Source organism: Papaver somniferum, chromosome 7, assembly GCF_003573695.1.
Source record: "Papaver somniferum cultivar HN1 chromosome 7, ASM357369v1, whole genome shotgun sequence".
NCBI classification, from domain to species: Eukaryota; Viridiplantae; Streptophyta; class Magnoliopsida; order Ranunculales; family Papaveraceae; genus Papaver; species Papaver somniferum.
The window spans coordinates 238,999,569-239,016,450 of record NC_039364.1 but is presented as its reverse complement, the minus strand read 5'-3'; the positions used below and the strand labels follow the sequence as shown (position 1 = coordinate 239,016,450).

Here is a 16,882-nt window from a genome sequence, read left to right as displayed (position 1 = left end):
GTTTGATATATTGTTTTATAGATTGATTATGTATCTCTATGTGTTTTGACGAATATAAATCATAATCTTGTGAATCAGATTCATCGAAATCAAATGAAATATTTATGTCACCTTAGGCGCATGTTTGAGGTAAGGTAGCACTAGTCTACATAAAGTACTGTAATGCAACTCATACACATATGCATATAAAGGACGTTATCTAGGGGAATCAAGTGCATAAGTTGCTCAGAGGATCAAAAGACAATATAAGGACACAACTGCAATAGAGTAGATTGGAAGGTTTATTCTGTCTCAACCACATTCCAGACCAAAGTCAATATAGTTTCCTAGTGTTTATAACGACTTAATACAGTGGTGTCTGATAGACACATTTTTGTGTCTAAGTTGTCCTCAATGGTCCATATGCTAGTGCTCGATTTTGTACTTATTTTGGTATTCTTGTGTATGTGTAGGTGTTTTTGGAGAAATAAACTTGTGTGGAAATTCGGCTCGAAAAGTTGATAAAGGCACCCAGAGGATACATGTTATTGGGACTCTCAGTTTTGGATAAGGGGCAACCCATTTGCTAAGGGAAACCCTCTTTACTATTCACTACCAGATGCTATCGGCACCCATCACGGGATAAGGGGAAGTTCACCTTGTTCGTTTGAAAAGCAGATTTTGGCGGGAAAGTAGTTATTCTCCTGCGTGATTTTTGGGTCAAAATTTTGAAAAGATATTGTCAGATTTTCTCTTTGATTTGGATAGATATCGAGTTACTGCAGCAAAATAGATTTGGTAACGAGGTTTGTTTCGAGAAAGAAGGAATAAAATGTGCGAACATAAGAAACAAAGAGGATAAATATTCTCGGGGATTTTCTTCGAGTTATATTTGGAGTTTGCATGTGTCCTGAGAGTGTTCTGCTCAATCTATTACGTGCGTATTTCATGTTTGCATGATCGGAGCTTCCAACAGACGCGCGAAGAGATTAAAAAGGGAAATTATTCCCGTATTTTGCAAAGAAATAAAAGAGAAGATTTGGAGGAGTTATGAGGGGATATTTTGTAGCTGTAGAGTATAAAAAGGGTGCCTGTGATCAGAGAAGGGGGTACATAGAGTTGAGAAGAGAATAGAGAGCTGCAGAGAGGAGATTGATCGAGTTGCAGAGAATATTTGTCTACTCCTGTGGAAGACGAAGAACAGACAGCCAAAAACCGTCGTTCTTCAACAGCGTCAACGACAGATCTGTTAGGGTCGTACCGCTACAGTGCCAGTGACGCATATTTGTTATCGTTCTTTGTAACAGTGTTTTGGAACAATTATAAAAGTTGCAAACACCCGATTTTCATCATTTTCTCTCCATTTCATCTTTGTAAACACTTTTTTAAGCATGAATTAATATTTTGAGAAAGTTTAAAAAATGATGGGCTAAACCCAATCCTTGGGGCGACAGAGGAAGCTATCTTGCCAATGAAAAGTGGTAACTCTTAATTATTTAATTTGTGCAATTTTTATTTATGATTATTTTCCTAGATTTAAAATATATTTAATGCTTTTTGTTAAACAATTGTATTTTCTATTGATGGAACATGCTTAGCCCAGGGTTTTGATGTCCCATGCTTTGGATTAACATTTGTTGTTTCTAAAAATCTAATTTTGCAATAGTTGAGAATCAAATTGAACGTGTGAAATTGCATGATTATAATTAGTATCACTTTGGAATTGGCAAATAGCGGAATCCTAGCCCCAATCTCTCCATAATTTTCACGACACTTTTAATTTTGAGTTTGTTATATTTTTGCTTTAAAATTAAGTCTAAAAATCTGCTTTCCCAAGTCTTCAACGAACCATGTTACTACTTTTGAGTGCAATAATCAAAAATAAGGAAAAAAAAATCAAATAAGCAAAAGTTATTGATACTTAGCTCCTTTATAGTGGAAGTGATCGATTTGATGAAACGGACGAGCTCCCCAAATCTCCGCAAAGGCAACCAGGCAAAACTTTGGAAAAACAGAGTGAGTCACGTGTTCAACACATTGCCCTTAAGACATTATCGCCCGGCTACACTCAAGAGTGATGATATAGCCCTCACAGGACGGGTATCTCCAGGATAAAACACCCTACTACACCTACTACTAGCATATGTAGTAGATGCTCAACTTGATCTTGGCAACTCCGAAAAACCGTTAAGGAAAATCGCGAACGCTTAAGAAACGCTATAAAATATTTCCCTTAAGGGTCCCTCTAAAATATAGAGCAACCCCTTTCCCATAGATTTTTTTACAAAAGTAGTGAATTTCTTTAAATAATGGAATAATACAACTTAAAAATATGAACTCCCCGATGTGGGACTAAAAAGCTTATATAGTCTCTTAAAACAACTCAAAAGTGGAAACTCCACGGTGTGGGACTAATAAGTTTTTCATTCACAAAATAAAACAATAATTTATAATTTTTATTAAAACTTTAAAAATGATATTTTATTAATCGTTTTCCAACAATCCCCACATGAATGAAAACTCAATAAAACACGAAAACACAGATAGATCTTGGTAAATCAACAACCCAATGTCACGACCCGAACTGACTGCACAGACAGATAGATCGTGCATGTTGAAGTCATACTATCCATTCCAACGTCATCTCCCTCACACAACAGTGTGTTGACCCCAGGGTCATACTATGGATTGCAAAAATCATATAGTATAGAGAGCTTTCATCTTTAGTTCCTCACAAGTGAGACTAAAGGTTCCTTTCACTAAAGTGAAAAAGCATGAACTAGTGAACCCTTAGTGACCCTTAGGTCCTAAGTTCCAGTAATACCAAAACCATCAAAACGAAAATCACATAAAAAGCGAAGGAAATACCATTTTAGGCAGAGGTGTCCATGAGGCCTTGAACCTTTGCTTAGTGAGATATTACCGGAATTACTTGCTAGAGACCGTGAACTATGTCTTGAACTGCTAGCATTTGATGTAATTCGCGATAACAACCACGGTGATATCTCCAAGTTGCTGCCAAGCTCGTGCCGTTTTGTCCAATTTGGCCCTGGACATCCTGTTTCTCAGAATGCTCTAGAGAATCAAAGCTCATATTCTCATAGGAAGCGGCCCACTTCCTCATTCAGATAGGTGAGTTTCCATAAAGAGTGTTACTGCTACACCCCACTTCAATCTTAAATTGAAACTATAGAACTCATTAAGACTTCTTAAAAGTCATCCTTCACATGCAGTCACACTATCACGTCTACACCATAGGGAAGGGACAGAGAATAAAATTCTCTGATAGTGTTTACCTTTACCCACCACAAATTAGTTGTCTCATTCGAAACCTTGATCTTGGGATCTCCAGTCAGCAAGGTTGAGTATCCTTCATGGCAAGTTTAATTTATGAGCTTAAGCCCCATCCCCCTCGATGCATTTCTAACTATCTCTTGGATAAACCTTTCGTCAAAGGTTGCGCGATATTCTCCTTGGACTTTATCCAATCAATGGAAATAACGCCGATTGAGATTAGTTATTTTAGCTTTAGCTATTATAGCTTGGCTAACACAATGTATAGATATAGCTGGCACAGGCCTATGCCAGAGAGGAATGTCTTCTAAAAAGCATCTTAGGCACTCGGCCCCCTCTCGTGCTTTATCTAACGCAATACTCTCAGATTCCATAATGAATTGAGCAATATATGTTTGTTGAAATCTTCCAAAAACAAACCCTCTGCTAGAGTGAAAACATATCCACTCGTAGACTTAGACTCCTCTGAGTCAACTATCCAGTTTGCATCACAAAGTCCCTCAAGGACAACAAGATACCTTTCATAAATCAACAAAAGGTAATAGAGTATTTTAGGTACCATAATACTCTACTAAGTGCATCCCAAGCTCTTGCTCTGGACTACAAGTATATATACTTAACTTACTCACATATAGGCAATGTCTGGACTCTTACAGTTCATTAAATTCATCAGACATCCTATAACTCTTGAGTATTCAAGTTAAGATACTCCATTACCCTTATTTTTCTGAGTCTACTACAAGAATCGTATGGAGTACAGCAGGCTTACAATCACACTGATTGTATCTCTTAAGCACAAATTCAACATAATGAGAACGACTAAGACTAAATGTTGATTATCTTCTAATCCTCATCCCTAAGATTACATCAAAGGCCTAAGTCTTTCAAGTCAACGTTCTCATTCAGTGCATGTTTTTAGTGGAATTAATCACATCTATGTTTGTATCAAGTATAAGCATATCATCAACATACAAGCATACAATCACACAGGCATCCTTAACAAGTTACTTGTAAATATACTTGTAAGATTCATTAACTTAAATCCACTACACATTATCACATGATCAAATTTTCCATGTCATTGTTTACGTGCTTATTTAAAACCATACAAAATTGTTCAACTTACAAACTTTGTCTTCATAACCTTTCACTACAAAGTCCTCAGGTTGGTCTATGTAAATTTCTTTATCTAATTCACGTTTTAGAAAAGCTGTCTTAACATCCATCTGATGTATCTCCAAGTTGTTTATGAAGCAATATCAATTAGCATCTCAACGAAGTAATTCTCGTCACAAGTGAATAAGAATCAAGGAAATCTACACCTTCTTTAGTTTATAGCCTTTAGCTACCAACTTAGCTAATATTTTTCCACAGTTCCATCTACCTCGTTTCCTCTTAAAGACTCATTTACATCCATGGTCTTACTCTGGAGGTAAACTAGCAAGCTCCCAAGTCAGGTTCCGACGGACTGAGTCCATTTCACTAAATGAAGCTTCTTACCAGAATGGGGTTTCAGTAGATATCAAGGCTTCTTTACAAGTCTGGGCTAGACTAAGCTAGGCATGTTATGAAGTCGGTTTCATAAGAAGTCTCAAGTCTAATTGTTTTACTTCTCTTAGGCTCAACATCAACTTCATCTTCCTTTAAGATAAGTTCTGACTATTTGAAAATAAATCTAGGGGATCAACAACACATCTCTAATGAGGTACAGGTTTAGAATAAACATGTTCAAAGAACTCAGCATCCCTAGATGTAATAATATTCACACAAAGTCAGAAAAATCACACAAAGTGAAATAGAAACACAACCAAAAATCTATATGTAGAAGTATACTCAGCATACCCTATATGAAGACACAATCAACATTTTTGGTTTCAATCTAGTTCTTTTAGGAAGAGGAATTACAATCTTAGTCAAACACCCCACACTTTGACGCATTCATAAGAAGGTCATCTACCTTTCCATAAATCATATGGAGTTTCATCTGATCCTTAAAGGGTACTCTATTCAGGATATACTAGTTAAAGGACTTCCTCCCCCCACAAGGCCGCAGGTAATCCTGAACTAACCAATATGGCAATTTCATCTCCTTAAGGATGCAGTTGTTATGTTCAAGGCTTCTGATTGGTTTTCAATTTCAAGTTTATACATCTTAAGGCTTCTAAGGCATCATCCTTATCCCTAAGCAAGTATACAAGATAATACCTCGTACAATCATCTACGAAAGTTACAAACCATCTTTTACCACAGTGGTTTTGGGTTGAACTCATGTCAACTAGGCCTAACTGAATTAATTCTAAGGGCTTAGAATTACTCTAAACATTTGTGCTAAAAGGTTTTATAACATATTTTGATTCTACACAGATTTCCCTTTTGTGTTCAAAATCCAAATTAAATTTGGGTACGCAGCCTATGCTGGCCAGTCTAAGCATTGACTTTTAAGTTTACGGTTCCAAGTATATCATGCAAAACATTCAATTACACAAAGAAAGCACAAGAATCAACTATGTTCACTTCATCAGTTTTTTCCGTTAAGCTTATATAGACCCAAAGTCTTATAACCCTTGCCTAAGAAATCACTGCCTAGTTACAACAAGTTTTGTAGATTCAATTAAAATCTTAAATCTTTTACCATCTACAAGAGAACAAGATACATGATTCTTGCATATGCCCGGAACATGAAAACTTCATCCAATGTGAGAATATTACAGATATGAGCTTCTGCTCGACCTTTTCCTTTTATGCAACCTCTGTCGCAGATGAGTTACTCAGAAAGAGTTTCTCGACATCCCCTATCCTCTGATAGGAGGTGAACAGGTCTCTGTTTCAACAAACATTCTTAGTGGCTCCAGAGTCCACCCATCAGTCTCTCACATTGGTTATTAAAATAACTTCCGACATCATTCCACTGAACTCGTTCTAGTTTGTTTCGACTAAATTAGCATTAACTTTTTACTTATTAAGGTTTATGTTGTGTACACTTTTACTGCCGCGTGGACGGGAATTTAACAAAGATAACACTCATCCTTAATTAAGATAATGCTATATTTAGGTTTACGAAACATATCTTTCTTATGAGAACTACGCTTAGAATTGCGTTTGAGGTTCTCACCTTTGTCAGCTTTGGAAGATTTGTGTTCAGCCATATGCACGACGTTTTTGCAGACACCACATCTCACAAACCACTATTCTGAATCGGAAATTAAGATATGATTTTTGAAGATAACATCTATATATACAAACTTTGTTTGAATCACCATTTCAAAAAACTCATGGTTATCCCATAAAAAACTAGTTTATTCAACAACAAATTTCTGCCCGTCAGAATTTTTCAGGAACGTTTCTCTGTTTTGTAAAATATCAAAAAATACTTTTACAACTCCAAAAATTCTGAAATTTTATGTGGATAACTATCAGGATGTTTAATACATTAGGTTAAAAGGGTTCACCGAAATTCCTTCTAGGTTAAGAGATAAACCCGAAAATCTACTACTGACCAAAAAATCGTTTTCTGTTTTTCCACTCCATCATTAACATCCATGATTCACAAACCAATCAACCATTCTTGATTATTACAAATTTTAATGTCTTAAGATTGTTGGGTGCCATAATTAAAAATAAGGAAAAAATCAAATAAGCAAAAGTTATTGATACTTAGCTCCTTTATAGTGGAAGTGATCGATTTGATGAAACGGACGAGCTCCAAAAATCTCTGCAAAAGCAACCAGGAAAAACTTTGGAAAAACAGAGTGAGTCACGTGTTCAACACGTTTCCCTTAAGACATTAGCGCCCGGATACACTCAAGAGTGATGTTATAGCCCTCACAGGACGGATATCTCCAGGATAAAACACCCTACTACACCTACTACTAGCATATGTAGTAGATGCTCAACTTGAGCTTGTCAACTCCGAAAAAACCGTTAAGGACAATCGCGAACGCTTAAGAAACGCTATAAAATATTTTCCCTTAAGGGTCCCTCTAAAATATAGAGCAACCCCTTTCCTATAGATTTCTTTACAAAAGTAGTGAATTTCTTTAAATAATGGAATAATACAACTTAAAACAACTAAAAAGTGGAAACTCCACGGTGTGGGACTAATAAGTTTTTCATTCACAAAAGAAAACTGTAATTTATAATTTTTATTAAAACTTTAAAAATCATATTTTATTAATCGTTTTCCAACAACTACAACATCATTGAAAACAACCATCGTAAAAATGAACACACACAACAAAACCTAAGTCATCAAAATCAGATCGAAGATCAAAAAAATGATGAAAACAAACATAGATCTACACGAAATCAGTTCATTCTTTCAAATCAACCTTCCTCATGTAATCTCTGTCGTCTTTTAATAAATCTTCTTTGACATCAACAGAAAATGAAATCATCATCTTCGTCGTCGTTTGTAATTGTAACATCAGAAATCATCATCTTCAAAAATAAAACTTCTTCGTAATCTCTTTTTAATCTCTGAATTCGTAACCCCATAAAAAACAAAATCATCATCTTCGTCTTCTGTAATTGCAGCAGCAGCAACAGAAGAAGAAAACATCATTGTATCCTCTTTATCATCATCGTCTTCATCGCAAACAGAGAAAAAAAAAGGAAAAATGAAAGTAGATTTTTTGAAAACTATAGAAAAGAGAGAAAGTAAATCCGAAAATAATTTTCTTCTCTCTTAATAATTGAATATATATGGTCCCAAAAGGATATTTCTGCTACTACCAAACGTTAATTACATCACCCATGACGTCATCCCGCGTGGCTATTGTCCACCTTAGGACCAAACAATATTATATATTTTTAAAAAGGACCAAACATTGACTAGGTCAACAATACTAAAATTTCTCCATTATATTATTTCTAGGATGATAGTTTCTACAAATAGAAACCTACAAATTTCTATGAGGATTGTCCTAAAAAGAGTCTCCATATGCTATCGGCTTATGAAAGGGAAAATTAGGGGGAGACCCAAACAAAATAATATTTTCATTGTCAGGCCCACAATTAATTTTGGGTACCGTGACACCCATAATTATTTCCGTGACACCCATAATTAATATTTATGCATCTGCACTAGTGTTATGCATACTGTTTTTTCAGGGATAACTCGTTATGCATCCTAATTTTTCAGGGGTATAATTGGCAACACAACTTGGATATAACATATCTAAAAATCTGCGCCTTGGAATTTTATAAATTTTATATCGTTGGAAATCTTTTAAAGAGAGCTACGCAACGAGTAAAAACAACAATATCAAAATTTTGTTTTTCACGAAAAAATCGGAGGTGATCATCGTTTTAGGGAAAAATTTCGAAAACTGACTGCATATTCATTATGCAGCCTCCAAAAAAGATGCATAACATATTATGCAGATGCATAACGAATTATGCAACAATTTTTTCGACTGCATAAAAAGTTATGTATCTGCATAACAAAGTTATGCATCTATAACAAGTTATGTAACCATTGTTTTGGTTGATTTTAGTTCGCACATAAAAAATTGATGCATAATGCGTTATGCAACCATATTTAAATGATGCATATCAGGTTATGCATCTATTTTCTCGATGAATAAAAGATTATGCAACAATTTTCTTGATGCATAATGCATTATGCAGTCATATTTTCGGATGCATAACAGGTTATGCATCCACTTTCATGATTGCATACCATGATGTAGATATTATTGTAGGTGTTATGCAACAACAACGTCTGATAACAGTTCAAATAAATCAAAGAGACTAGAAATTAGAGATGTGATTCATTATACCATTAGCTTCATAAATTAGACCCAAGTTTACTCTAAATATCCCAAGATGCAAGTTGATATCATACGATGATCTAGAAAAACAAAAACGACAAAGCATTTATCCATCTTCAAGTCCTCTTCTGTCACAATAGTAGCAGCAGCAATGTGAATTCCATATAATGCAGTAACCAAAGGTGGCTGCCTGGTCTCTATAACACAGCATAGTGGTAGCACACAACAGTGTGAACTCGACATAATGCAGATCCCCTTCACAAAAATCAAACACCTGCCGTGGAAATTATCTTCTAAAACAAAATGTCCTTCCCCAATTTTTCATCAGGTATCACTAGGAAATTCAGGTATCCTACCAAGAACACATTTTCAAAACGCGTAAACAAACGCGGCGACAGTCAGCATAAAGGTAACATCATGACTAATTTTCAGCAATCCAAACTTAAACCCAATCTCTTCCATTGTATCCGCACTCACCAACACTTTCCTAATCAATTCAGGAACAACAAACATGAAATCCATAATCATAACTTGTAATGAATTAAACCTAAAAAATCTACTGAAATTCCTGTCTCTAACAATCCCAAGATAAAGAGTGAAGAACACAAATAATCCAACATTTGGGAATGATTTGTAGAAATTCAGCAATGGTATAACTGGATGAAATACTAATTCTAGCAAATGGTATTTGTGGAACAAATAAGTTCCATATTTCAATCCATTCAGAAACTGAATCAAATATATCAGTATTGAAACTAATCTGTCTGTAGCTGGGATTGTAGAAGTTGTCTGGTTTCTTCGCTGCAAGCAATCAATTAGGTCAGAACTTTTGATAATATCTGCCATACGAAGAGTGAAACCATTAGATTTTGTTCGTGGGAAGAAATCCCCAAATCAGTATCGAAACTTTGATATCCAATGTTTTCAAACTTTATCCAATGGGTTTGTGAAATACGATTCACTGAAATCAAATCTGCATTCAAAACTCGTTTTAAAACTTGCGTTGAAGAGGAAATCAATTCATGGGTTTTGTAAACTCTTTCCAAAACTTTGTTTAAAAATAACCAGATCTAAAAGTTGTATGAGTAGAGTGAAGAAACAAGAGGAGGATTTATCTTTTAAGATCGATTGTTGATGTAGCTCTATTTCGATTTCTGCTTCTAAACAGTTTCTTCATCTCCAAATCAATTTAGAAGAATAAAAGAAAAACAAGGAAGAATAAGCGAAGAAATAATTTTAGAAATTCTGGGTGTGGGAGAAATTTCACCCCAGAAAATGGGTGCGCGCCTGAACTTTTCTGAGTGTGGGTTTCACAGTGGGAAAGATCCGAAAAATGGGTCTCCCTGTAATTTTCACCTTATGAAAAGCGGATGCGACAGGAACAAACGTCTTAAATGGGGTTCAATATATGTTGTTTATTTCAAGTTCGATTCTTTTTTTTCTGGTATGAAAGTTAAAAGAAGAAGAGTCGGTGAGTTGGATGTAACATAAAGGCCAGGCGGAAATAACTTAGTCGCAAAAGGAAAAAAAGAAAAACATAACTGTTACAGGGAAGGTAGAAAAGGCCAGGCGGAAATAACTTAGTCGCAAAAGGAAAAAAAGAAAAACATAACTGTTAAAGGGAAGGTAGAAATTACTACTAGTGTAAGTTCCAGCTTCAAACTAAAATGCGGGGAAATATAAAAATTGATCATAGCAAACAAGTTGGAGGGTTAAAAATTACTAGTGATAGCGAAAGTTGACATTTTCTGCAAGATCCCTGTCTTCACGTTCCACGATCACAACCTATCTCAGTTTCTGACGATGATATTGAGTAAACCAAAAAGTTGACTAATTAATTTAATGTCAAATTGTCCATACGGGAATCTTACCTATGGAAGTTTCTTTTTTAAAATAAACAAGACCTACGTCTCTGCTTAGGTGTTTGGTCTCTTGTTTGGTATATAAATTTAACTGGCATCTAAACCATTTGTACATACTTACCCCAGCTAGAGCAGCAACAGCAACAAAATGGGTGATCACTTGTTGAGGATATGTATGGGTATTCTTCTAGTATTAGTCTTCTTTTTATCTTTTTATGGTCTCAAAATCATAATCACGAACAAAAAAAAGCATGATAAGGGAGTCCAGCCACCTGGAACAACCGGTTGGCCGATAATAGGAGAAACTCTGGAATTTATTCAAACAAGTCTTAAAGGTGTTCCAGAGAAATTCTTTCATGATAGAGTTCGAAAATACTCTTCTAAAGTCTTCAAATCTTCATTACTTGGTGTGCCTATAACTGTTCTCAGTGGTGCCGCTGGTAACAAATTCATGTTCTCTAATGAATACAAACTCGTCAAGGTTTGGTGGCCACCATCCATTCGCAAGATCATACCAACTTCAGAAGATGCATTCTTACCCTCGGCACCGAGACAATCTAAGAACCTCCGCAATAAAGTGTATCCTTTAATCCTTAAACCTGCCATACTCCGGAAGTATGTAGGCGTGATGGATTCTATGGCGATTAAACATTTCGATACTCATTGGGATAACAAGGAGGAGGTTAATGTATAACCTTTAATGAAGATGCACAATTTCTCATTGGCTTGCTGGTTGTTCTTGAGCATTGATGATCAAGCTCGTGTTGATGAGTTACTAAAGCCTTTTAATCTCGTAATGGGTGGAATCCTAAGTATACCTATTGATTTACCGGGAACACCATTAAATCGTGCTATAAAAGCTTCCAAGGTTATCCGGAAGGAATTCACAAGAATAATTGAGCAGAGGATGGAACAAATGCAGCTGTTCAAGGAGAACAAGGAGAAGATGGAAAATAATTCAACCTCCTCGACTCCAATACTACAACCACCTATAAAAGACATGCTGTCACAAATGATTCTATCCAGTGATGAGATTAACTATCATGAAGGTGACCACGGCACCTGTGCTGACACTAATAATAATAGCGATACTAAGAAAACCAAGAAATTCATGAATGCAACATACATCGCGGATATGATTCTTTCTATGATTGTCGCTAGCTATCACACCCCAAGTGCTGTTGTTACAGTCCTGATGAAGTATCTTGTCGAGCTACCGGATGTCCTCGACAAGGTCTTAAGTGGTAAGTCCTCAAATAATCCATATATACATGGTCCTAGGTGATGTTTATAGTACTTGTTATTGAAACATTAACGCCAGTTTGTTCATTTGATGATAACAGAGCAGAATAAGATCGCGAATTCCAAAGCACCAGGAGAGCTGCTGAATCTGGGTGACATACATAAAATGAAATACTCATGGAACGTGCTATGTGAAGTATTAAGACTTGCACCACCGCTCCAGGGTGCTTTCACTCAAGCATTGACCGACTTTACTTACGCAGGCTATTTCATTCCCAAGGGATGGAAGGTAACGAAAATAAATTAATTACATATGTAATTTGTATTAAGTAATAGGGTTGATAACTTATTTTTAAATCATACTCTACACAGTTATATTGGAGCGCAACTTCGACGCACAAGAATCCAGAATATTTTCCAGATCCAGATAAGTTTGATCCTTCAAGATTCCAAGGGAAAGGACCTGCTCCATACACGTTTGTGGCATTCGGAGGAGGACCTGGAATGTGTCCTGGAAGAGAGTATTCTAGAATACAAATGCTTATTTTCATGCACCACGTCGTGCGAAGGTACAGATGGGAAAAATTGCTTCCTGGTGATGAAAAAATAAAAGTCAACCCCTTTCCGTTGCCAGCTAAAGGGCTTCCGATCCGTCTTCAACCCCGGACGACCTAATTATTGCTCTGATATGATTTATCAAAATAATTTGCTTTATGTATTGTGGCCATTTACGATTTTGATATTTCATGCTTTGGTAATGTGCTTGTAGTTCCTGACCAAATTCTGCCATCAGTTTCATCTTCCTTTTATGCTATTGCAAAATCAGTGTGCTTTAATTCTAATCTGATAAAATGGTGCTACACGCACTGTGACTTTTCACCGGAAAATCTCCCGTAAACATAATCGGACGGTCTCCATTAGGGTGCTTAGCATTGGGAGTAGCGTGGGAAAGTGGGCTCCATATTTTACTCTCACTCGGTGATTAATTCCGGAGAAACCCGATGTACGTATAGAGTTATTGATAAACTACGTACACAGCTTCACAATCACACTCGGCTGCTGCGCCCCTGTTGCTAAATCCGGGTTCCAAAACACTTAGCAATGGGGCGATTTGAAGAGTCCGTATGCTCGGCTAACACATGGAAATAATTAACTGGGAATTACCAATATGTATTAATATTATGGGCCCTACTTAATGTCCGGTCCATCCACTAAACTTAGAACGATTTTTGGGGATCATGGTTTTTTTTTGGGTAAAGGCATTAGAAGTAATTTTAGGTCATACCATATCTAGTTATTTATTTAATACCTAATCTACTCTCTTAATTAATTTTAGGTTATGATTAGTGAATGATTTAGTTAGAAATAATTAGTGAGATTAAATTAAAAGATGGATTTATTATTAGTTGAGTAGAATTATTGAGAGAGTAGAGTTAGAGAAGATGAAGGAGAAAAACATGGAAAATAATTTATTTTCCCAATTCACTAAGTTTGAGTATTCAAATGATGAAAACTCATTTGGTTCTTCATCTCCATCCTCTCCTAGAATATTTGTTAATCTTCAATATGATCCGGATTTGAACTGGATTTTGAACAGTTCAGTTACTTTATATGAAGAACAAGTAACAAAACTCATCTGAAGCTGTAGTTCGGTTGCCCCGTTAGATGAACAAGTATCCGAACTCATCTGAAAGTGTAGTTCGGTTACTTGTTCCAAAAACGCAGGTTACCGAACTCTCAAATAATAGAATTTCTAGGAGTTTCAGCGTTATGTTCGGTTGGTTCTCAACTAACCGAACTTTGGTGTACAAAGTTCGGTTGGTTCGCAAACTGCATGCACTTTTGATCTAACCGAACTTTACGTAATATAAGAGTATATAAGTTTACAAAGTTCGGTTATTTCGCAAACTTGAACCTAACAGCTAACCAACCGAACTCTGAGTTCGGTTTCTGCAATAAAATTGTGAAGTTACCGAACTTAACAAACAAAAAAAATGTGAAGTTTCAGCGTCTATTGGCTAAGTTTGGTTACTTTGTAGTTTTAAAAGTTTTTGCGAACAAAGCGAACTCTATTGGCTAAGTTCGGTTATTTTGGAACTCAACAAAGTGAGCACAACAACACAGTTCGGTTAGACTGGATTTGTTTTGTTTCGGTTCTAAGGGTGGAGTTCGATTACTTTGTAGTTTTAAATTTTTTTGCGAAACAACCGAACAGAGAGTTCGGTGACTTAGTTTTAAATCCAATAGAACCGAATTTTTCTTCGTTTTATTCATTTTCAAGAAGTTCGGTTAGTAAACTAGGATTTTTTGAAAAATCGGCCTAACCGAACATGGCTCTGTAACTCCTATTAAAACTCTATTTTGATGATTTCTATACGATTGAAGCAATCAAAATCAAATTAAAGTGAAGGGTTTGTTGGAAAATACCTCCGGAGTGGTCCCATGGCAGAATCTGGTTGCGGATGGTGTCTTTTATACTCGATAAAATTATTATGTAAACGAACTTAATTGTGATTGCATTGATGTTGTTACATTTCTTAAATAGGCGGTGGCGGTGGGAGGAGGTGGTGGTGGTAATCGGCGGTGGTGCGCAGTGGTGGTGGTGGTAATCGGTGGTTGGTGGTGGTGATAATCGGCGGTGGTGGGCGGTGGTGGTGGGAGGAGGTGGTGGTTATATATATAGGTGGTTATTAGGTTGGTTTTAAATTAAATTAGGTTAAGGGTAGGTTAGTCATTTCAACGTTTTAGGATACCCCTTATCACTATAGGGAAGGTGGCCTAATAAAACCATGGTCCCCTCAAAAAAATCATTCTAAACTTATTAACGGGAGATCTTTTTTAAATTTAGCAAATGGGCCTCAGGTCCATCCACTAAGAACTTGTTAACTAGAGATCTTTCTTTAAATTCGGTAAATTTTTCGTACCTAATTATTAAAGGGTATTCCTTTATATACCCTTGGAAATACTAACAATACCCCTTTATCGGCCTATCCCCTAAGATAAACTTCCAACCCTATTAAAAACAATTATTTTGCATACCCCTGATAAATCGATAAACCACCCATGTCGGTAACTTTTAAACTGAGTCGCTAGGGTTTAGAGCCCATGTTTGGTATGATTTCAAAGATAATAGATCAGTTGATGAAGAAGGAATTAAAATCTGGTGATCCATCGACAAAAGGTTGTGATGCGACTATGTTAATTGAATCCTCTTTTCAGTTTGAACCTAAACTTAACCATCAATCTTCCTCATCTACGGATTTTTAAAATTATAATTCTGCTTTGGAGAACAGGTTTAATTGTTATGTTATTTAATGGCGTAATCTTCCTGGCTAACTGATATTACTACTGATGATGGAATTGTGTTCGAGCCTTTTTACCGACTTGATTGACTTCGAGTTTGAGGAGTTGAATAATTAAGCAGGTAGATTTACTAATAAGATCAAGTGTTGAAGAACACTAGTGATGACTGTTGAATATTTCATTTTTGTCATCTTAATTAATCGTTTTGTAGATGCACCGATCACTAGTTTCCTACTGTTGGATTTATAATACCAAATGCTTTATTACAACGGGCACACAGTCCAGTCTACGATAGATCCAAGGGACCATCAAGCAACATGGATCGAGGCTCAACTACTTGAAGACCAACAACATGAATAGTGGGTTGGAGGGTTCTCTCTTAAATAGTTCACATGTTTTAATCTTTTGCATTGGCAACGTAAAAGCTAAGGCTTTTTCGACCTTTTTCTGTAAAGGTTGTTTTGTTTGTTATTCTTTTGTCGTGCATGGAATAACAACTCATGGGGGAGAGTTATATACTAATCTGGCGCTTAAGTGTCTTATCTTTGTGGGGAGAGTGGTTGTGGAAACCGAGGGAAGAGTTATTTTTGATATCCTTTCCTGATATGAAAACTTGATCCATTTGGATCTTAGTTTGTCATATCGAAGAGAGAGGTAACAATTTATTTATGTTTGTGAATCGTTTTCTCCCGTTAAAAATAGCTAATTAAGTTGGCTATTCTTGCTTTTTATTAACGATATACGAGGTTCAATTGTTTAGTCAAATTGATTCCTGATAAGAAAAATTGAGTTAGTTTTGATCTTAGTTTAGGCTTATTGAAATGAGGTACGATTGTTCAAGTCCAATAGGATACTTGATAAGAAAACTAGTATCATAGTTTTGTCTTGTCTAAATGAGGTACAATTATTTGTGAATTATTGGACCCTGAAAAGCAACATGGTTAATTTCTATTCTTTTTTGACTTATCAAATCAAAGAGAAAATTGCTTTCGGGAAATTGTTTACTTGATAAGGTGCTAGAGAAAATTACTTAGGTAGGTTCGATTTTAGTATTGCTTATCTAAATTGGTATGTTAGACCTTCATGCATAACTCTAATAGGTTGTATGAGTTCTTATGAACATGTGAGATCCTTTCGGTTTACTCTTTTACTCTTTCATGTTTTTGTCATTTTGTGACAAAAATGGGGAGAAATATATGGAGTATACGAGTGATTTACAATCACTAAGAAAGGATATATGTGCTGAAAAGTATATATCTATAGAGTATAACACATACTAGGGGGGGGGGGGGGGGGAGGGGAAGCAAATCATCTTGCTTTGTAGTATTTCATACTACAAAAGAGGATTGACAAATATGTTCAAATTGAATATCTACCTAGCTTTCCTTTAGGGGGAGTAAAGTTTTGTTATTCAAATGCGTCAACAACAAC

At 35.9% G+C, this 16,882-nt stretch overlaps 2 protein-coding genes across 2 annotated transcripts; both read left to right on the top strand.

Moving 5' to 3' along the window:
* Nucleotides 1-11,054: 11,054 nt before the first annotated feature.
* LOC113296234 (beta-amyrin 28-monooxygenase-like) lies at nucleotides 11,055-11,600 on the top strand. Its single transcript, XM_026544552.1, has one exon. It carries the CDS (start codon nucleotides 11,055-11,057, stop codon nucleotides 11,598-11,600), a length of 546 nt encoding a protein of 181 aa, XP_026400337.1.
* On the top strand, nucleotides 11,259-12,893 carry LOC113293553 (beta-amyrin 28-monooxygenase-like). The gene is made up of 3 exons (XM_026542159.1): nucleotides 11,259-12,150; nucleotides 12,250-12,437; nucleotides 12,521-12,893. The coding sequence occupies exons 1-3, from the start codon at nucleotides 11,607-11,609 to the stop codon at nucleotides 12,821-12,823; spliced, it is 1,035 nt and encodes a 344-aa protein (XP_026397944.1). The 5' UTR covers nucleotides 11,259-11,606; the 3' UTR covers nucleotides 12,824-12,893.
* The last annotated feature ends 3,989 nt before the right edge of the window (nucleotides 12,894-16,882 follow it).

Excerpts from the sequence above, each read along its gene's own strand:
- LOC113296234 (XM_026544552.1), top strand. The coding sequence starts at position 11,055 with ATGGGTGATCACTTGTTGAGGATATGTATGGGTATTCTTCTAGTATTA.
- LOC113293553 (XM_026542159.1), top strand. The coding sequence starts at position 11,607 with ATGAAGATGCACAATTTCTCATTGGCTTGCTGGTTGTTCTTGAGCATT. Across the intron at positions 12,151-12,249 it reads CCTCGACAAGGTCTTAAGTG|AGCAGAATAAGATCGCGAAT; the intron begins GTAAGTCCTCAA and ends TGATGATAACAG. Across the intron at positions 12,438-12,520 it reads TCATTCCCAAGGGATGGAAG|TTATATTGGAGCGCAACTTC; the intron begins GTAACGAAAATA and ends TACTCTACACAG.